Source organism: Squalius cephalus, assembly GCF_949319135.1.
Source record: "Squalius cephalus genome assembly, chromosome: 15".
Classification (NCBI taxonomy): Eukaryota; Metazoa; Chordata; class Actinopteri; order Cypriniformes; family Leuciscidae; genus Squalius; species Squalius cephalus.
Genome location: NC_137136.1, coordinates 34,283,756 through 34,306,216, shown reverse-complemented (window position 1 = coordinate 34,306,216; position 22,461 = coordinate 34,283,756). Strand labels below are relative to the sequence as shown.

Here is a 22,461-nt window from a genome sequence, read left to right as displayed (position 1 = left end):
CTCCTAATAACATATAAAAAAGTGCCAGCAAGTGTTAAACATGCTAACAACATACTAGAAACATGCTAAAACATGCTAGCAAACTCTTAGCCAAGTGCTAAAGCATGCTATTATTGCAATTAAATAGGAATTTGCTGTAACTCAGGCATGGAATGTCCAATCTGCCCCAAACTTCACACTTTTGATAAGAGTCATGGCCTGAACACATCTACATGAGAATGTTCAGTTATAGTAATAGCGCCACCAACTGGCAACAGGAAGTGACATGTTTAACACGTTGATGCCGTTCTAGCAACATGTTAAAACATGCTAACAATGCTTAGCTAAGTTCTAAAGAATGCTAATTCAATGAAACATGACTTTGTTGTTACTCAAGAAGGCAATGTCCAATTTGCACCAAACTTCACATGTTTGATAAGAGTTCTGTCCTGAACACACATCCATGCTCATATTCAGTTATAGTCATAACGCCACCTACTGGCAACAGAAACTGACATGGTTAACACAGTAATGCAGTACTAACCACATAATTATTGTGTACTAAGCATGCTAGAAACAGACTGAACATGCTAGCAACACTTAGCTGAGTCATGAAGCATGCTATTATCACCATTATACAAAACATTTTGTAACTGACTTTGACATACTCTTACTATATATACCTCCTTAAATGTACATTTCCCAACCATGCTCTGCCTTCCTAAAGCCACCGAGTGTTGATGGCACGGGTGCGAGGGCCCTTTCATCGCTGCTTGCAGCTTTAATTAGGGCCCGAGCACCGATGGTGTGAGGACCCTCTTGGAATTGCTCTGTTTATTAGGGCCCGAGCACCAATGGTGTGAGGACCCTCTTGGAATTGCTCTGTTTATTATTATTATTATTATTCTTCTCCGCATTTAATTGCATTTTTGAGGGCCTAAACATGCTCGAAAACTCACGAAACTTTGCACACGCGTCAGAACTGGCGAAAATTTACATCTGATATAGGTTTCAGAATTCGGCGGGGCAAAATGGCTCGATAGCGCCACCTATAAAAGTTCAACGGAGTGCGCCTCCCGCTGTGTTCCACGTACGTGTACGAAATTCGGTACATATGTGTAAGGAGCTAATACCTACAAAAAAGTCTCTTGGAGCATAGCTCTAAACACAACAGGAAGTCAGCCATTTTCAACTTCCTCTCTGATTTTTGTGCACTTTTTGCCATTTTCATGCCTCGTACTTTAACGAACTCCTCCTACAGTTTTAATCTGATCATCTTCAAATTTGGTGAGTGTAATCTTAAGGCCTTTGCGACGTTAAATTGCGAAGATCTTGAGTTTTCGTCGAAGGGCGGGTCCTCGGCGGCCTGACAAATTTTGATGTTTCGCCATGAAACAGGAAGTTGCTGTAACTCAGGCATGGAATGTCCAATCTGCCCCAAACTTCACACTTTTGATAAGCGTTCTGTCCTGAACACATGACCATGCTCATATTCAGTTACAGTCATAGCGCCACCTGCTGGCAACAGGAAGTGACATGTTTAACACTCTTGTGGACTCCTGATAACATATAAAAAAGTGCCAGCAAGTGTTAAACATGCTAACAACATACTAGAAACATGTTAGCAAACACTTAGCTAAGTGCTAAAGCATGCTATTGCTGCAATTAAATAGGAAGTTGCTGTAACTAAGGCATGGAATGTCCAATCTGCCCCAAACTTCACACTTTTGATAAGCGTTCTGTCCTGAACACATGACCATGCTCATATTCAGTTACAGTCATAGCGCCACCTGCTGGCAACAGGAAGTGACATGTTTAACACTCTTGTGGACTCCTGATAACATATAAAAAAGTGCCAGAAAGTGCTAAACATGCTAACAACTTACTAGAAACATGCTAAAACATGCTAGCAAACACTTAGCTAAGTGTTAAAGCATGCTATTACTGCAATTAAATAGGAATTTGCTGTAATTCAGGCACGGAATGTCCAATCTGCCCCAAACTTCACATGTTTGATAAGAGTCATGGCCTGAACACATCTACATGAGAATATTCAGGTATAGTAATAGCGCCACCTACTGGTAACAGGAAGTGTCATGTTTAACAAGTTGATGCCGTTCTAGCAACATGTTAAAAATGCCATTGACTTCTAAAAATGCTAGAAACATGTTAAAACATGCTAGCAATACTTAGCTAAGTGCTAAAGCATGCTAATTCAATGAAACAGGATGTTGTTGTTACTCAAGAAGGCAATGTCCAATCTGCGCCAAACTTCACACTTTTGATAAGCATTCTGTCCTGAACACATGACCATGCTCATATTCAGTTACAGTCATAGCGCCACCTGCTGGCAACAGGAAGTGACATGTTAAACACTGTTGTGGACTCCTGATAACATATAAAAAAGTGCCAGCAAGTGCTAAACATGCTAACAACATACTAGAAACATGTTAGCAAACACTTAGCTAAGTGCTAAAGCATGCTATTGCTGCAATTAAATAGGAAGTTGCTGTAACTAAGGCATGGAATGTCCAATCTGCCCCAAACTTCACACTTTTGATAAGCGTTCTGTCCTGAACACATGACCATGCTCATATTCAGTTATAGTCATAGCGCCACCTGCTGGCAACAGGAAGTGACATGTTTAACACTCTTGTGGACTCCTGATAACATATAAAAAAGTGCCAGCAAGTGTTAAACATGCTAACAACATACTAGAAACATGCTAGCAAACACTTAGCAAAGTGATAAAGCATGCTATTGCTGCAATTAAATAGGAATTTGCTGTAACACAGGCATGGAATGTCCAATCTGCCCCAAACTTAATATGTAACATGCAAGAAACATGCTAGCAACACATAGCTAAGTTCTAAAGCATGCTAGAAATGCTAAAGGAAGTTGTTGTAACTTAGGCATACAATGTCCAATCTACCCCAAACTTCACACGTTTGATAATAGTTATCTCCTGAACACAAGTCCATGCTCATATTCAGATATAGTCATAGCGCCGCCTGCTGGCAACAGGAAGTGACGTTTAACACTATTCTGGACTCCTAATAACATATAAAAAAGTGTCACCAACTGCTAAACATGTTAGCAACATACTAGAAACATGCAATCAAATACTTAGCTAAGTGTTAAAGCATCCTATTACTGCAATTAAATATGAATTTGCTGTAACTTAGGCATGCAATGTCCAATCTACCCCAAAATTAATATAATATGCTATAAACATCATAAAACATGCTAGAAATGCTAAAGGAAGTTGTTGTAACTCAAGCATACAATGTCCAATCTGCCCCAAACTCCACATGTTTGATAAAAGTCCTGCACCGAACACATCTACATAGCGATATTCAGATATAGACATAGCCCCACCTACTGGCAACAGAAACTGACATGGTTAACACAGTAATGCAGTACTAACCACATAACTATTGTGTACTAAGCATGCTAAAAACATACTAAACATGCTAGCAACTACTATATATACCTCCTTAAATGCACATTGTCCAACCATGCTCTGTCTTCCTAAAGCCACCAGGTGGCGGCGGCACGGGTGCGAGGGCCCTTTCATCGCTGCTTGCAGCTTTAATTAGGGCCCGAGCACCGATGGTGTGAGGACCCTCTTGGAATTGCTCTGTTTATTATTATTATTATTATTCTTCTCCGCATTGAATTGCATTTTTGAGGGCCTAAACATGCGCGAAAACTCACGAAACTTTGCACACGCGTCAGAACTGGCGAAAATTTACATCTGATATAGGTTTCAGAATTGGACGGGGCAAAATGGCTCGATAGCGCCACCTATAAAAGTTCAACGGAGTGCGCCTCCTGCAACGTTCCACGTACGTGCACGAAATTCGGTACATACGTGTAATGACCTAATACCTACAAAAAAGTCTCTTGGAGCATAGCCCTAAACACAACAGGAAGTCAGCCATTTTGAACTTCCTCTCAGATTTTTGTGCAGTTTTTGCCATTTTCAGGCCTCGTACTTTAACGAACTCCTCCTACAGTTTTAATCTGATCATCTTCAAATTTGGTGAGTGTAATCTTAAGGCCTTTGCGACGTTAAATTGCGAAGATCTTGAGTTTTCGTCGAAGGGCGGGTCCTCGGCGGCCTTACAAATTTCGATGTTTCGCCATGAAACAGGAAGTTGCTGTAACTCAGGCATGGAATGTCCAATCTCCCCCAAACTTCACACGTTTGATAAGAGTTCTGTCCTGAACACATGGCCATGCTCATATTCAGTTATAGTCATAGCGCCACCTGCTGGCAACAGGAAGTGACATGTTTAACACTGTTATGGACTCCTAATAACATATAAAAAAGTGCCAGCAAGTGCGAAACATGCTAACAACATACTAGAAGCATGCTAAAACATGCTAGCAAACTCTTAGCTAAGTGCTAAAGCATGCTATTATTGCAATTAAATAGGAATTTGCTGTAACTCAGGCATGGAATGTCCAATCTGCCCCAAACTTCACACTTTTGATAAGCGTTCTGTCCTGAACACATCTACATGATAATATTCAGTTATAGTAATAGCGCCACCTACTGGCAACAGGAAGTGTCATGTTTAACACGTTGATGCCATTCTAGCAACATGTTAAAAATGCCATTGAGGTCTAAACATGCTAGAAACATGTTAAAACATGCTAGCAATACTTAGCTAAGTGCTAAAGCATGCTAATTCAATGAAACAGGATGTTGTTGTTACTCAAGAAGGCAATGTCCAATATGCGCCAAACTTCACACTTTTAATAAACGTTCTGTCCTGAACACATGACCATGCTCATATTCAGTTACAGTCATAGTGCCACCTGCTGGCAACAGGAAGTGACATGTTAAACACTGTTGTGGACATATAAAAACATATAAAAAAGTGCCAGCAAGTGCTAAACATGCTAACAACATACTAGAAACATGCTAAAACATGCTAGCAAACACTTAGCTAAGTGCTAAAGCATGCTATTGCTGCAATTAAATAGGAATTTGCTGTAACACAGGCATGGAATGTCCAATCTGCCCCAAACTTCACACGTTTGATAAGAGTCATGGCCTGAACACATCTACATGAGAATATTCAGTTATAGTAATAGCGCCACCTGCTGTCAACAGGAAGTGACATGTTTAACACTGTTGTGGTCTCCTAATAACATATATAAAAGAGCCAGCAAGTGCTAAACAGGTTAGCAACATACTAGAAACATGCTAGCAAACACTTAGCTAAGTGATAAAGCATGCTATTACTGCAATTAAATAGGAATTTGCTGTAACTCAGGCATGGAACGTCCAATCTGCCCCAAACTTCACATGTTTGATAAGAATCATGGCCTGAACGCATGCCTATGCTCAAATTCAGTTATAGTAATAGCGCCACCTACTGGCAACAGGAAGTGACATGTTTAACACGTTGATGCCGTTCTAGCAACATGTTAAAAATGCCATTGAGTTCTAAACATGCTAGAAACATATTAAAACATGCTAGCAATACTTAGCTAAGTGCTAAAGCATGCTAATTCAATGAAACAGGACTTTGTTGTTACTCAAGAAGGCAATGTACAATCTACCCCAAACGTCACACGTTTGATAAGAGTTATCTCTTGAACACATGTCCATGCTCATATTTAGTTATAGTCATAGCGCCACCTGCTGGCAACAGGAAGTGACGTTTAACACTGTTCTTGACTCCTAATAACATATAAAAAAATGCCAGTAGGTGCTAAACATCCTACCAACATACTAGAGACATGCTAAAACATAATAGCAAACACTTAGCTAAGTGCTAAAGAATGATATTACTGCAATTAAATATGAATTTGCTGTAACTCAGGCATGGAATGTCCAATCTGCCCCAAACTTCACACTTTTGATAAGCGTTCTGTCCTGAACACATGACCATGCTTATATTCAGTTACAGTCATAGCGCCACCTGCTGGCAACAGGAAGTGACATGTTTAACACTGTTGTGGACTCCTAATAACATATAAAAAAGTGCCAGCAAGTGTTAAACATGCTAACAACATACTAGAAACATGCTAAAACATGCTAGCAAACTCTTAGCCAAGTGCTAAAGCATGCTATTATTGCAATTAAATAGGAATTTGCTGTAACTCAGGCATGGAATGTCCAATCTGCCCCAAACTTCACACTTTTGATAAGAGTCATGGCCTGAACACATCTACATGAGAATGTTCAGTTATAGTAATAGCGCCACCAACTGGCAACAGGAAGTGACATGTTTAACACGTTGATGCCGTTCTAGCAACATGTTAAAACATGCTAACAATGCTTAGCTAAGTTCTAAAGAATGCTAATTCAATGAAACATGACTTTGTTGTTACTCAAGAAGGCAATGTCCAATTTGCACCAAACTTCACATGTTTGATAAGAGTTCTGTCCTGAACACACATCCATGCTCATATTCAGTTATAGTCATAACGCCACCTACTGGCAACAGAAACTGACATGGTTAACACAGTAATGCAGTACTAACCACATAATTATTGTGTACTAAGCATGCTAGAAACAGACTGAACATGCTAGCAACACTTAGCTGAGTCATGAAGCATGCTATTATCACCATTATACAAAACATTTTGTAACTGACTTTGACATACTCTTACTATATATACCTCCTTAAATGTACATTTCCCAACCATGCTCTGCCTTCCTAAAGCCACCGAGTGTTGATGGCACGGGTGCGAGGGCCCTTTCATCGCTGCTTGCAGCTTTAATTATTATTATTATTATTCTTCTCCGCATTGAATTGCATTTTTGAGGGCCTAAACATGCGCGAAAACTCACGAAACTTTGCACACGCGTCAGAACTGGCGAAAATTTACATCTGATATAGGTTTCAGAATTGGACGGGGCAAAATGGCTCGATAGCGCCACCTATAAAAGTTCAACGGAGTGCGCCTCCTGCAACGTTCCACGTACGTGCACGAAATTCGGTACATACGTGTAATGACCTAATACCTACAAAAAAGTCTCTTGGAGCATAGCCCTAAACACAACAGGAAGTCAGCCATTTTGAACTTCCTCTCAGATTTTTGTGCAGTTTTTGCCATTTTCAGGCCTCGTACTTTAACGAACTCCTCCTACAGTTTTAATCTGATCATCTTCAAATTTGGTGAGTGTAATCTTAAGGCCTTTGCGACGTTAAATTGCGAAGATCTTGAGTTTTCGTCGAAGGGCGGGTCCTCGGCGGCCTTACAAATTTCGATGTTTCGCCATGAAACAGGAAGTTGCTGTAACTCAGGCATGGAATGTCCAATCTCCCCCAAACTTCACACGTTTGATAAGAGTTCTGTCCTGAACACATGGCCATGCTCATATTCAGTTATAGTCATAGCGCCACCTGCTGGCAACAGGAAGTGACATGTTTAACACTGTTATGGACTCCTAATAACATATAAAAAAGTGCCAGCAAGTGCGAAACATGCTAACAACATACTAGAAGCATGCTAAAACATGCTAGCAAACTCTTAGCTAAGTGCTAAAGCATGCTATTATTGCAATTAAATAGGAATTTGCTGTAACTCAGGCATGGAATGTCCAATCTGCCCCAAACTTCACACTTTTGATAAGCGTTCTGTCCTGAACACATCTACATGATAATATTCAGTTATAGTAATAGCGCCACCTACTGGCAACAGGAAGTGTCATGTTTAACACGTTGATGCCATTCTAGCAACATGTTAAAAATGCCATTGAGGTCTAAACATGCTAGAAACATGTTAAAACATGCTAGCAATACTTAGCTAAGTGCTAAAGCATGCTAATTCAATGAAACAGGATGTTGTTGTTACTCAAGAAGGCAATGTCCAATATGCGCCAAACTTCACACTTTTAATAAACGTTCTGTCCTGAACACATGACCATGCTCATATTCAGTTACAGTCATAGTGCCACCTGCTGGCAACAGGAAGTGACATGTTAAACACTGTTGTGGACATATAAAAACATATAAAAAAAGTGCCAGCAAGTGCTAAACATGCTAACAACATACTAGAAACATGCTAAAACATGCTAGCAAACACTTAGCTAAGTGCTAAAGCATGCTATTGCTGCAATTAAATAGGAATTTGCTGTAACACAGGCATGGAATGTCCAATCTGCCCCAAACTTCACACGTTTGATAAGAGTCATGGCCTGAACACATCTACATGAGAATATTCAGTTATAGTAATAGCGCCACCTGCTGTCAACAGGAAGTGACATGTTTAACACTGTTGTGGTCTCCTAATAACATATATAAAAGAGCCAGCAAGTGCTAAACAGGTTAGCAACATACTAGAAACATGCTAGCAAACACTTAGCTAAGTGATAAAGCATGCTATTACTGCAATTAAATAGGAATTTGCTGTAACTCAGGCATGGAACGTCCAATCTGCCCCAAACTTCACATGTTTGATAAGAATCATGGCCTGAACGCATGCCTATGCTCAAATTCAGTTATAGTAATAGCGCCACCTACTGGCAACAGGAAGTGACATGTTTAACACGTTGATGCCGTTCTAGCAACATGTTAAAAATGCCATTGAGTTCTAAACATGCTAGAAACATATTAAAACATGCTAGCAATACTTAGCTAAGTGCTAAAGCATGCTAATTCAATGAAACAGGACTTTGTTGTTACTCAAGAAGGCAATGTACAATCTACCCCAAACGTCACACGTTTGATAAGAGTTATCTCTTGAACACATGTCCATGCTCATATTTAGTTATAGTCATAGCGCCACCTGCTGGCAACAGGAAGTGACGTTTAACACTGTTCTTGACTCCTAATAACATATAAAAAAATGCCAGTAGGTGCTAAACATCCTACCAACATACTAGAGACATGCTAAAACATAATAGCAAACACTTAGCTAAGTGCTAAAGAATGATATTACTGCAATTAAATATGAATTTGCTGTAACTCAGGCATGGAATGTCCAATCTGCCCCAAACTTCACACTTTTGATAAGCGTTCTGTCCTGAACACATGACCATGCTTATATTCAGTTACAGTCATAGCGCCACCTGCTGGCAACAGGAAGTGACATGTTTAACACTGTTGTGGACTCCTAATAACATATAAAAAAGTGCCAGCAAGTGTTAAACATGCTAACAACATACTAGAAACATGCTAAAACATGCTAGCAAACTCTTAGCCAAGTGCTAAAGCATGCTATTATTGCAATTAAATAGGAATTTGCTGTAACTCAGGCATGGAATGTCCAATCTGCCCCAAACTTCACACTTTTGATAAGAGTCATGGCCTGAACACATCTACATGAGAATGTTCAGTTATAGTAATAGCGCCACCAACTGGCAAGAGGAAGTGACATGTTTAACACGTTGATGCCGTTCTAGCAACATGTTAAAACATGCTAACAATGCTTAGCTAAGTTCTAAAGAATGCTAATTCAATGAAACATGACTTTGTTGTTACTCAAGAAGGCAATGTCCAATTTGCACCAAACTTCACATGTTTGATAAGAGTTCTGTCCTGAACACACATCCATGCTCATATTCAGTTATAGTCATAACGCCACCTACTGGCAACAGAAACTGACATGGTTAACACAGTAATGCAGTACTAACCACATAATTATTGTGTACTAAGCATGCTAGAAACAGACTGAACATGCTAGCAACACTTAGCTGAGTCATGAAGCATGCTATTATCACCATTATACAAAACATTTTGTAACTGACTTTGACATACTCTTACTATATATACCTCCTTAAATGTACATTTCCCAACCATGCTCTGCCTTCCTAAAGCCACCGAGTGTTGATGGCACGGGTGCGAGGGCCCTTTCATCGCTGCTTGCAGCTTTAATTATTATTATTATTCTTCTCCGCATTGAATTGCATTTTTGAGGGCCTAAACATGCGCGAAAACTCACGAAACTTTGCACACGCGTCAGAACTGGCGAAAATTTACATCTGATATAGGTTTCAGAATTGGACGGGGCAAAATGGCTCGATAGCGCCACCTATAAAAGTTCAACGGAGTGCGCCTCCTGCAACGTTCCACGTACGTGCACGAAATTCGGTACATACGTGTAATGACCTAATACCTACAAAAAAGTCTCTTGGAGCATAGCCCTAAACACAACAGGAAGTCAGCCATTTTGAACTTCCTCTCAGATTTTTGTGCAGTTTTTGCCATTTTCAGGCCTCGTACTTTAACGAACTCCTCCTACAGTTTTAATCTGATCATCTTCAAATTTGGTGAGTGTAATCTTAAGGCCTTTGCGACGTTAAATTGCGAAGATCTTGAGTTTTCGTCGAAGGGCGGGTCCTCGGCGGCCTTACAAATTTCGATGTTTCGCCATGAAACAGGAAGTTGCTGTAACTCAGGCATGGAATGTCCAATCTCCCCCAAACTTCACACGTTTGATAAGAGTTCTGTCCTGAACACATGGCCATGCTCATATTCAGTTATAGTCATAGCGCCACCTGCTGGCAACAGGAAGTGACATGTTTAACACTGTTATGGACTCCTAATAACATATAAAAAAGTGCCAGCAAGTGCGAAACATGCTAACAACATACTAGAAGCATGCTAAAACATGCTAGCAAACTCTTAGCTAAGTGCTAAAGCATGCTATTATTGCAATTAAATAGGAATTTGCTGTAACTCAGGCATGGAATGTCCAATCTGCCCCAAACTTCACACTTTTGATAAGCGTTCTGTCCTGAACACATCTACATGATAATATTCAGTTATAGTAATAGCGCCACCTACTGGCAACAGGAAGTGTCATGTTTAACACGTTGATGCCATTCTAGCAACATGTTAAAAATGCCATTGAGGTCTAAACATGCTAGAAACATGTTAAAACATGCTAGCAATACTTAGCTAAGTGCTAAAGCATGCTAATTCAATGAAACAGGATGTTGTTGTTACTCAAGAAGGCAATGTCCAATATGCGCCAAACTTCACACTTTTAATAAACGTTCTGTCCTGAACACATGACCATGCTCATATTCAGTTACAGTCATAGTGCCACCTGCTGGCAACAGGAAGTGACATGTTAAACACTGTTGTGGACATATAAAAACATATAAAAAAAGTGCCAGCAAGTGCTAAACATGCTAACAACATACTAGAAACATGCTAAAACATGCTAGCAAACACTTAGCTAAGTGCTAAAGCATGCTATTGCTGCAATTAAATAGGAATTTGCTGTAACACAGGCATGGAATGTCCAATCTGCCCCAAACTTCACACGTTTGATAAGAGTCATGGCCTGAACACATCTACATGAGAATATTCAGTTATAGTAATAGCGCCACCTGCTGTCAACAGGAAGTGACATGTTTAACACTGTTGTGGTCTCCTAATAACATATATAAAAGAGCCAGCAAGTGCTAAACAGGTTAGCAACATACTAGAAACATGCTAGCAAACACTTAGCTAAGTGATAAAGCATGCTATTACTGCAATTAAATAGGAATTTGCTGTAACTCAGGCATGGAACGTCCAATCTGCCCCAAACTTCACATGTTTGATAAGAATCATGGCCTGAACGCATGCCTATGCTCAAATTCAGTTATAGTAATAGCGCCACCTACTGGCAACAGGAAGTGACATGTTTAACACGTTGATGCCGTTCTAGCAACATGTTAAAAATGCCATTGAGTTCTAAACATGCTAGAAACATATTAAAACATGCTAGCAATACTTAGCTAAGTGCTAAAGCATGCTAATTCAATGAAACAGGACTTTGTTGTTACTCAAGAAGGCAATGTACAATCTACCCCAAACGTCACACGTTTGATAAGAGTTATCTCTTGAACACATGTCCATGCTCATATTTAGTTATAGTCATAGCGCCACCTGCTGGCAACAGGAAGTGACGTTTAACACTGTTCTTGACTCCTAATAACATATAAAAAAATGCCAGTAGGTGCTAAACATCCTACCAACATACTAGAGACATGCTAAAACATAATAGCAAACACTTAGCTAAGTGCTAAAGAATGATATTACTGCAATTAAATATGAATTTGCTGTAACTCAGGCATGGAATGTCCAATCTGCCCCAAACTTCACACTTTTGATAAGCGTTCTGTCCTGAACACATGACCATGCTTATATTCAGTTACAGTCATAGCGCCACCTGCTGGCAACAGGAAGTGACATGTTTAACACTGTTGTGGACTCCTAATAACATATAAAAAAGTGCCAGCAAGTGTTAAACATGCTAACAACATACTAGAAACATGCTAAAACATGCTAGCAAACTCTTAGCCAAGTGCTAAAGCATGCTATTATTGCAATTAAATAGGAATTTGCTGTAACTCAGGCATGGAATGTCCAATCTGCCCCAAACTTCACACTTTTGATAAGAGTCATGGCCTGAACACATCTACATGAGAATGTTCAGTTATAGTAATAGCGCCACCAACTGGCAACAGGAAGTGACATGTTTAACACGTTGATGCCGTTCTAGCAACATGTTAAAACATGCTAACAATGCTTAGCTAAGTTCTAAAGAATGCTAATTCAATGAAACATGACTTTGTTGTTACTCAAGAAGGCAATGTCCAATTTGCACCAAACTTCACATGTTTGATAAGAGTTCTGTCCTGAACACACATCCATGCTCATATTCAGTTATAGTCATAACGCCACCTACTGGCAACAGAAACTGACATGGTTAACACAGTAATGCAGTACTAACCACATAATTATTGTGTACTAAGCATGCTAGAAACAGACTGAACATGCTAGCAACACTTAGCTGAGTCATGAAGCATGCTATTATCACCATTATACAAAACATTTTGTAACTGACTTTGACATACTCTTACTATATATACCTCCTTAAATGTACATTTCCCAACCATGCTCTGCCTTCCTAAAGCCACCGAGTGTTGATGGCACGGGTGCGAGGGCCCTTTCATCGCTGCTTGCAGCTTTAATTTTTATACATGTTATTGAACTGTTTTTGCTATTAATATTATTTTTAAGATGTGTAATTGAGAGGTGTTTTATGTTCTCGTGTTGAGAGCAGTAAGTGATGCTCTGCTGCCCTCTTGCGTTTACACACAGACACTCAGCCTCTGGAGTCTGGACCGCTGAATATGATTAGCCTGAATGTAATTAGCTGATGTGAAACAATGACAGAAACCGTCGATACTGTTTTCCATTGAGTTATGCAAGAAAATAAGTAAGACAACTGCTTTTTTTGATTTCCTGCTTTTTTCCCCAGCTCTGTTTAACTACTAAAGTGATCAAATGACACTGGAGGTAAAAGTTGTTTATTCATTATTAGAGACATAACTTGTGCTTTAAAGACAGCACACTTCGTTTTTCTACTTGTTTATTTATTTATTTATTTATTTAATAGTTTTTGTTTTTGTGAACTTTTCCTATACCAAACACACACTGCAGGCCATTTAATAAATGACGTCTATTCTGGAATACATCTAGCCTATATAACCCTAAAAGATACTTGTGCCTTGTCTTTACGCTGTTATGCATAAGAATGGGCCAGATATTCACCTTTGCATTAATGTCATTACACTTGTTAATGAAAGAAAAGATGGACAGTTAACTAGCAAATTTGGGCCACGTAAAAAAAAAAAAAGCCACAGCATTCTCTTAAAAGTGATTATTTGTTAGCTTGATAATGAAAGAGTGTCTGGTGAGTGGTTCACAATTGTCTCGACTTATAATAACAATACTCATGTTGTCTTGTTTTCTGTCTTTCAGATGAAGACATAGATGAGGACGCATTTCTTCTCTTTGATGAGGACACTATCAAAAATCTTGTCCCCAAAGTTGGCCCCATGCAGGCTTAAATTCCTGAGGCTCTTCAGAGAATTGTTGTTTATTTTTCTAATTTTTATTTCTAATATTGTTATTACAGTGTGACCTAAAATAAATAGGAAAATAAGCATGTCCAAGTGTGTGTTTTTTCATATAGATTTTAATTTAATGCAATACAAATGTTAAAGTGCTTGAAGTGTGTAATATAATGTAAATCAACATTTTATTTTCTGAAATAAGGCATACTGAGATAGTAACCCAGGTTAGGTTATTTTTGACCCAACTCCTGAGTTAAAAAAGGATCAACTAATTTTTGGGTTATTTCTACTCAGATGTTGGCTTTTGGGTCAGGTATTTAACCCAGAATTTGGGGCAAAAAGAATAACCCAATTTTCTGGGTTGAAATAACCCAGAGATTAGCTGGTCCCTTTTTAACCCAGGAGTTATAGGTTACCCATTATGGGTTATTTTTGACCCAGGAGTTATGGGTTACCCATTATGGGTTATTTTTGACCCAGGAGTTATGGGTTACCCATTATGGGTTATTTTTGACCCAGGAGATTTTAGTGTGTACAGTGAGAGAAAAAGAAAAGAAAATGATGTCTTATTGCTCAGATTATTAGGCTATATTAGTCATGTAAATCTGAATATTCAGCTACAATCTCACCTTTCCAGCAGGTTGTAATGATTCTGCTCTGTATATTTCTGTTATTGTTATTAATAGTTCAGTTGAGTTATCTGTCTTGTGTTCTGTAACATGTTCTCCAGAGTTACCGTATCTTCATTGTTCGGTTTATTAAACGAAGCACTGCGACAGATCCCTCTCCTCTTCATTTGGTGACTTGTGTCAGATTTCTGCAAGATTTTGATATCAAGGGCTTGTCAGATTCTCAGTGGAACATATTTCTCAGTTGTTTTAGCACTGATCCCCATCCACAGAAATCTGGGTCAGAACAGTGTTATTTTAGTCTCATGTACGTGACTTCTATTTTAGTTTTAAAGATTTTTTTTGTTGTTGTTGAATGTTTGATTACTGAAACATTGAGAAAGTGAACGACAATATCATACTATATTAATATATTTTGCTGGCAAAATACTACATGCACAAATGCAAATATAGTGGTCTTTATGATGTTAATGACTTTAATGAGCTCTAAAAATCCTACATTACTTTTATATTTAACATTTGTGACCAGTGGAGTCCAGAAGTGCTGTCTGGAGGGGATATTTGATTTGAATGGCCCTACGTGTTCGATTAAACAATCAAAAGTTTTTTCAAAATATTTTAAATATGAGGAAAGAACAAAACACACTAGTCTTGGTTAAGGTATTTATCTGACAAAATGATTTGGCAAAAAAGGCAAACTAAAGCTACAAGTTTTTTTTTTTTTTTTTACTATATGCAAAAAATTTAATAAAAATAAAAAATAGAAAAACAAGACACTGACAGGAAAAAGCACACCATGACTACAACATAAACAGTTATTAATCTTTGGTTGGTTCTCTGTAATTTTGCATGTGATCATAATTTCTTTGACAGCCTGGCCAAAAATGATACGTCCAACAGTTTGTCATGTTTCATGGCGTGAGAGAGTGAAGAGAGAGAGTAAATGCAGATTGTTCTTAAGGCCCCATCTTATATTTTTAAACTTATTTGCAGAGCAATAATAATCAAATCTTCCAGGAAAACTGAAAATTACTAACATCACAACACTGTAATGTGATGCATAAAAATGGATTAAATACCTTCAAGTTGCGAATATGAACTGTTTTATAATATTTAAGTCAGAAAGAAACCTAAATAAAGAAAGAATACATGAATGAATCTGATTAATGGAATGGCGTCACGTCGCTGACCCCTTACGTCTACATGCGTGCCTGTCCCGAGCAAGACTACTCTTCCCATAATGCATTGCAATGATAACAGGAAGAAAGGCACCATGAGGAAATATTGTCTCAAAATGAATCATAGAGCGATGGAGGGATATTGTGCGGTGGAATGAGTCATGAACACAGCGCATCCGCCGACAGCCGATGGACGAGATCGAGGCGTTGGCTTTTCAGAGAGGAAGAGAGAGAGAATAAGAGTTCGATGAGCTGATTTCTGTGTTGTTCGTCTCATATGATGGAACGGGCGATGGAGCATTTTAATGTACAGCTGAATCGACTGACGCGCTCCCTGCGTCGCGCGAGGACCGTGGAGCTCCCCGAGGGTGAGACGTCACGCACTACATTCTATTCACAAACATTCCAATTTATGAAGACTTCTGACGTTGTCAAGGCGACCGTGGATATGTCGTAATCATCTCTGCTTCCGGGAAGGACTCCTCTACGGCCACACACATGCATTCGGGTTTATCCAAATATGGTCAATTACTACCAAACACCTAAAGGTGTATTTGGGGGATTCTCAGGTCAGGATATAGTTTACCCCAAAATTAAACGATAAAGAAGAAAAAATGTACAGTGAAAGGATAGGAGAAGAACCATTCTAGTTATTCACAATTTAATATAGGCTATATATATTGTCTTATGACTGTCACACAGTATGTTATCTGAGAGTTGCTCTGCAGGGCAACTAGTTGAGCGATAACAGCATAGTTGACAATTACTTTGAGTTAGCATTATCTCAATGCCAGGCCTGGTCTGGCCAACCACATGTTAACCTCATATCTGAATATATATTTGAACTGAAATCATACAAATATTGTAAATCATTACCTAACAAATTTGATGATCAATTAATATACTCCTTGACAATTGGTTATTGTAGATAAAATATTGAAGAGAGAGCGAGAGAGGACACTTACAGTAATGTGTTCAAAATATCCACTACAGTAGAAAATAACATTATATGATGTTCCTAAATTCAATTTAAAATCAAACTAAGACACAAAAACAATAAACGTATATAGATCATTCTGACCCACTCACTTTACTTTAAGGGACATGAAGGCAATTTCAAACAGACAAAATAGTGAGCACTGCACACAATATGTTTGAGGTTATAAAATGCATTTCCTTAATTGTTGAAGAAAAAAAAAAAAGTGTTTTAAAAATATCATTATCACCAATGGACATCAATGAAATGTGCCCTTAATTGTAGACCGGCTCTCATAACTCGGGATATTGTACTTTTGTCTTTGTTCTTGATGGCGATTCTCAGTATATTCCTGTTATTTTAATACATAAATTAAAGATAGTGCCGCACTACCCTGATGTGTTTTATATTTAACATAAGATATTCATCTTCCAAGTGCACCATGTTGGGTCGTCTTTGTTTGACAGCATCTCTGTCTTTCTGTTCTTGCAGACAGTGAAACGGCGGTGTACACACTCATGCCCATGGTCATGGCTGACCAGCACAGGTGCGTCTCTCTCGTTAGTCTGATGTGTTTTTCTCCTGAATACTGTGAGAATGCAACAACCCAAGCAATCTCTTGGGCCACACTAATGAATGCTAAAACTATGACTGTTTAATGCCATTTTTTATTTAAAAATATCATTTTTTTATGCTTATAGGTCAGTTTCTGAATTGCTTTTGAACTCAAAGTTTGATGTCAACTACGCCTTTGGACGTGTTAAAAGAAGCCTTCTACACATTGCAGCCAAGTAAGGCATTTTGTTTGTTTCACGTTCTCACAAAATTACAGAATTGACTTAACCACTTTTGTATTCCCTGTTCTGCCACCGCTGTTTAAATATGTCTTTCTGAAACTCTTCATTAAAGGGGATCTCTTATGCAAAATTATGCAAAATTATGTGTCTGCAGTGTGTACACAAGCACACTATTGTGGTAAAAATCCATCCGCTCCGTTTGTTATTTTCCACATAAATCTGAAACAGTGTTTCAAAATGAGCCGTTCAGGAATGTGTTCCAGTGTGACATCACAATGCTTAGGCCTCGCCCACAACTGGCACATGATCTGCCCTATTAGCTTAGCCCCGCCCCTCAGTGAGCCATACACAGTCCGCCATGTGTATCTCCTTGCCACAGCATTTAATAGCGGCATTCAAGGAAGAAATGTATTCTTATTAAAGCTACTAAAGTTATTTAGCCAAGAGCAGTGAATGATTTTCTGTTTTTCTTTTGTTGTTTGATTCATATTAACAGCAATATATAGTACAGCTGCATGAAATTGGAAAAAACTGACATTGGAATATTGTGTTTTCTACGATATATGAAAACAATTTCACCAGATGATTTGAATAGCTCTATTTTTTTAAAGAATTAATCAATCTAGGATGATTGAGGTGATTTTGTAGGTGGAGTGAATCTGCATAGAAAATAAACAAATTAAAAGCATAGATGAATACAATAGAACAAAGATACAAATGAAATAAAGTGCTTTATGTTTTTCAGGTTAGCCTAACAGTATTCAGGGATAGAAATTGAATAATCAAATGTAAAATAACACTGCATAGTCTTCACTGCATAAATTAAATAAAAATAAATTATTCAAATAATTAGTTCAGTTTATCTTTGTTAAAGTTACAAGTGATTTTCTCTTTCTCTTTTGTGTGTACATTAGGCTGCTGTCACTTTAAGACTGGCTTTTCCAGCCTTCCTGTAGCTCAAACAGTAGAGCGTTGGTGCTTGCAACACCAAGGTCTTGGGTTCGATTCCCAGGGAAAGCAAGAACTGATAAGAATGTAAATGTGTACTTTGAAATGCAATGTGAGTCGCTTTGGATAAAAGCGTCTGCCAAATGCATAAATGTAAGACGAATGCACAGACCCAATGTAATAATACGCATCTGTTTTCTTTCTCTGTTTACAACACACAGCCGACTGCGTTTAGGAGGACACTCGTCGAGACGGGCATTTTGACTTAATGTTTTTTTTACGTGCACATGTCCGTTCAAGCACAAATAGACTAGAAAGAGAACTGAACTCGGTGTTGACGTGCTGTCTGCGCGGCTCACATTTGTGTGTGTGTGCACAGAAAACAGAGCGAGTTCCAGTCTTCTTGAGCTTGATGCTTGAACTGACAGGACTTAAAGGGATAGTTCACTTTGAAATTAAATTTTGGTATGTTTTAGCTTACCTCAAGGGCATCCAAGATGTAGGTGTCTTTTTTTCCACAGTAGTTTCAATTTTGATATCTTTAGGTCAAACCGTTCTTGTCTGTCAGTCATATCATGCAGGTCTGTGGTCACTGTCTCAAAGAGCATGCACAGAGAAGTCCAAATTAAACAATTCCCCATCGTCCAAATTAAACAATTCCCCATCGTAAGTACACATTGATGGCCTAAGACACGAAACGAGCGGTTTGTGTGAGAAAACGAACAGTATTTATATAGTTTTTACCTCTTGTAACACAGCCACTTCCAAGTGATCTGTATGCAGACTGGTGCACAGTTAATATATACACTGATGCATTCGTTAAGAACTGCCGTAGCCAAGGCGACATCTAGAGTATATTTCTATGCACCAGCCTGCATACAGATCACTTGGACGTGGCTGTGTATAAGAGGTAAAAACGATATAAATACTGTTCGTTTTCTCACACAAACCGCTCGTTTCGTGTCTTAGGCCATCAGTGTGTACTTACGATGGGGAATTGTTTAATTTGGACTCTGTGCATGCTCTTTGAGACAGTGACCACAGACCTGCATTAAATGACTGTCAGACAAGAACGGTTTGACCTAAAAATATCAAAATTGAAACTACTGCGGAAAAAAAGACACCTACATCTTGGATGCCCTTGAGGTAAGCTAAAACATACCAAAATTTAATTTCAAAGTGAACTATCCCTTTAAAAGAACATGAAAATGATCAACATCCACTCTATGATGGTTAATCTTTGCATTTAAAGAAACATGCACGAAAACAGCTTGTTTTTGCTTTGGCTCAAAAATGGGCATTTACAACATGCTATAATAAATGATCTGTGGGGTATTTTGAGCTGAGACTTCACAGACACATTCTGGGGACTCTGAGACTTATATTACATCTCATAAACAGGGCATAATAGGTCCTCTTTAAGCGGTTTCCAGTAGTGTTAGTGTTCTCTAATCACCCAGATTGATGTTGTTTTATTTGTTGTTGCTCTTGTTTCAGTTGTGGATCAGTAGAGTGTCTCGTCCTGCTGTTAAAGCGTGGAGCGAATCCGAACTATCAGGATATCTCCGGCTGCACACCTCTGCATCTGGCTGCAAGAAACGGGTAAACGGAGGGTTAATACACTCCTGCGCTTCTGCCGCTTGCTGGATGCAGAGCAGTTCACATGCATTATTATTAATCCTTCAAGACTGTGTTATATACCATTTGTGTGTATTGCATGCAAAAAGTGGTAACTGATCAGTCATTTTTAATACATTTACGTTGAGACCCATGATGTTTTTTCCCATGTTGTCTTATGTTTTCACAGACAGAAGAAGTGTATGGGCAGACTGTTAGAGTTCAATGCTGATGTGAATATCTGCAATAATGAAGGTCTCACTGCTGTGAGTATGATGATAAATCTGCACAGTTGAGACTGAAATAACAGAGACGACAAAAAATATTATTACTATCCTCACTCCTTCACTTTCTGACAATTAATATATTTAATATTTAATTGTAATATAGAATTCAAATATAAAAAACCCCTACATTTTAGGGTTCATATTATAACATTTTTTACAATAAGGTTTATTTGTTAACATTAGTTAACTACATTAGGTAACATGAACTAAGAATTAACAATACTTCTACAGCATTTATTAATCTTAGTTCATATTAATTTCAACATTTATTAATACATTGTTAAAATCAAAATTTGTATTTGTCAACATTAATTAATGCACTGTGAACTAACATGAACAAACAATGAACAGCTGCATTTTTATTAACTAACAAAGATTAATACATTCTGAAACAAATGTATTGCTCATTGTTAGTTCAAGTTAGTTAATACATTAACTAATGTTAACAAAGGATATATATATATATATATATATATATATATATATATATATATATATATATATATATATATATATATATATATATATATATATATACACACATATTTGTATATACACATATATGTATATGTGTTTGTGTGTTTTAGTAACCAATATTGTGTCATTCCGTGTCAAATCAACCAAATTTCAGATATTTCCCTAGCTAAAATGTTTAAGTTTGTTTATTTATTTTTTTTCTGAAGAAAGACAAACAGAAATAGTGATGAAAGCCAAAATTCTTATATTCAAAATGTTACTAATAGACCTACCAATATCTGTGTAAAAATTAAATAATGATGCTGCATCTTTCTAAAGTTAGTTTTACCCCAGCTGTAATCTGGCTCCAAATCTCTGTTGACCCTCCTCTACCAAACAATGGGTTACTCAGTAAATATACATCCATGACAGTTAATATTTTGTCTGTCTTCTTAATTTATGTATTTCTTTCACCGGCCCAAAAAAAAAAAGTCAAAATCAAAATGTTTAGCTGGCGACCCTCTGGTTGAGTTGGCACGGAATTACCCTATAATATTATTTACTGATATGTGACCCTGGATCACGTCACCAGTCTCGAGTCGCACGGGTATATTTGAGGCAATAGCCAATACATTGTATGGGTCAAAATTATAGATTTTTCTTTTATGCCAAAATCATTAGGATATTAAGTAAAGATCATGTTCCATGAAGATATTTTGTAAATTTCCTACCGTAAATATATAAAACATTTATTTTTGTGAGTGAATGCAGCACAATCGCCAACATAAATGAACAACTTTAAAGGAGATTTTCTCAATGTTTAGATTTTTTTGCATCCTCAGATTCCAGATTGTCAATAGTTGCATCTCGACCAAATATTGTCCTATCCTAACAAATCATATATCAATGGAAATCTTATTTATTCAGCTTTCAGATGATGTATAGATCTCAGTTTAAAAAAATTGACCCTTGTGACTGTTTTGTGGTCCAGGGTCATATTAAGTTCTTCCTCTCGTGTGTTTAGATTCATTGGCTGGCAGTGAATGGCAGGACTGAGCTTCTTCATGACCTGGTCCAGCACGTGTCTAATGTGGACGTGGAGGACGCCATGGGCCAGACGGCCTTGCATGTGGCCTGCCAGAACGGACACAAGACGGTACGAAAACTGTCTGTCCACCACAGTTACACACTCGAACTGAGAGTCCTTTTACTAAAGCTACTAATGATGTTTCCCACAGACAGTGCAGTGTCTTCTGGACAGTGGGGCGGACATCAACAGGCCCAATGTGTCTGGAGCGACTCCTCTCTATTTCGCCTGCAGGTGATCATTTTCACACAACTACCAGCGTTTACCATGATTACGGTCTGGTTCACTCCGGCCTGAAAGTGGCACACGTGGTCAACAGGTCGAATGTGGCCCTTAAAGGGGTGGTTGATTATGATTTAACTTTCCTAACTTTAGTTAGTGTGTAATGTTGCTGTTTGAGCATAAACAACATCTGCAAAGTTACAACGCTCAAAGTTCAAAGCAAAGGGAGATATTTGCTTTTAAAGAAATCACTTTTTAAGGACTACAACAAACGGCTGGTAGAGACTACAATGAGCTTCTTCACGGATTAGTGACATCACTAACCCTAAAATTTGCATACACCCCGCCCCCTGAACACGATTTATAGATTATCATGACAGAATATGCTAATTGAAGATCGTTAACTCCACATCAGCTACATAAATTCATCAACTAACCATTCAGAAACGTCCTGTTGCTT

The 22,461-nt window shown here is 38.2% G+C and overlaps 1 protein-coding gene across 1 annotated transcript in view; it reads left to right on the top strand.

Moving 5' to 3' along the window:
- The first annotated feature begins 15,675 nt into the window (after positions 1-15,675).
- The window catches only part of hace1 (HECT domain and ankyrin repeat containing E3 ubiquitin protein ligase 1), a 34,811-nt gene continuing 28,025 nt past the window's right edge, over positions 15,676-22,461 (top strand). Inside the window, exons 1-7 of the mRNA XM_079894108.1 lie at positions 15,676-15,979; positions 17,080-17,134; positions 17,289-17,378; positions 19,830-19,934; positions 20,140-20,215; positions 21,717-21,848; positions 21,931-22,013. Of these exons, the coding sequence (XP_079750234.1) occupies positions 15,889-15,979; positions 17,080-17,134; positions 17,289-17,378; positions 19,830-19,934; positions 20,140-20,215; positions 21,717-21,848; positions 21,931-22,013 (632 nt within the window). The 5' untranslated portion in view covers positions 15,676-15,888. The remainder of the gene's footprint in view (positions 15,980-17,079; positions 17,135-17,288; positions 17,379-19,829; positions 19,935-20,139; positions 20,216-21,716; positions 21,849-21,930; positions 22,014-22,461) is intronic.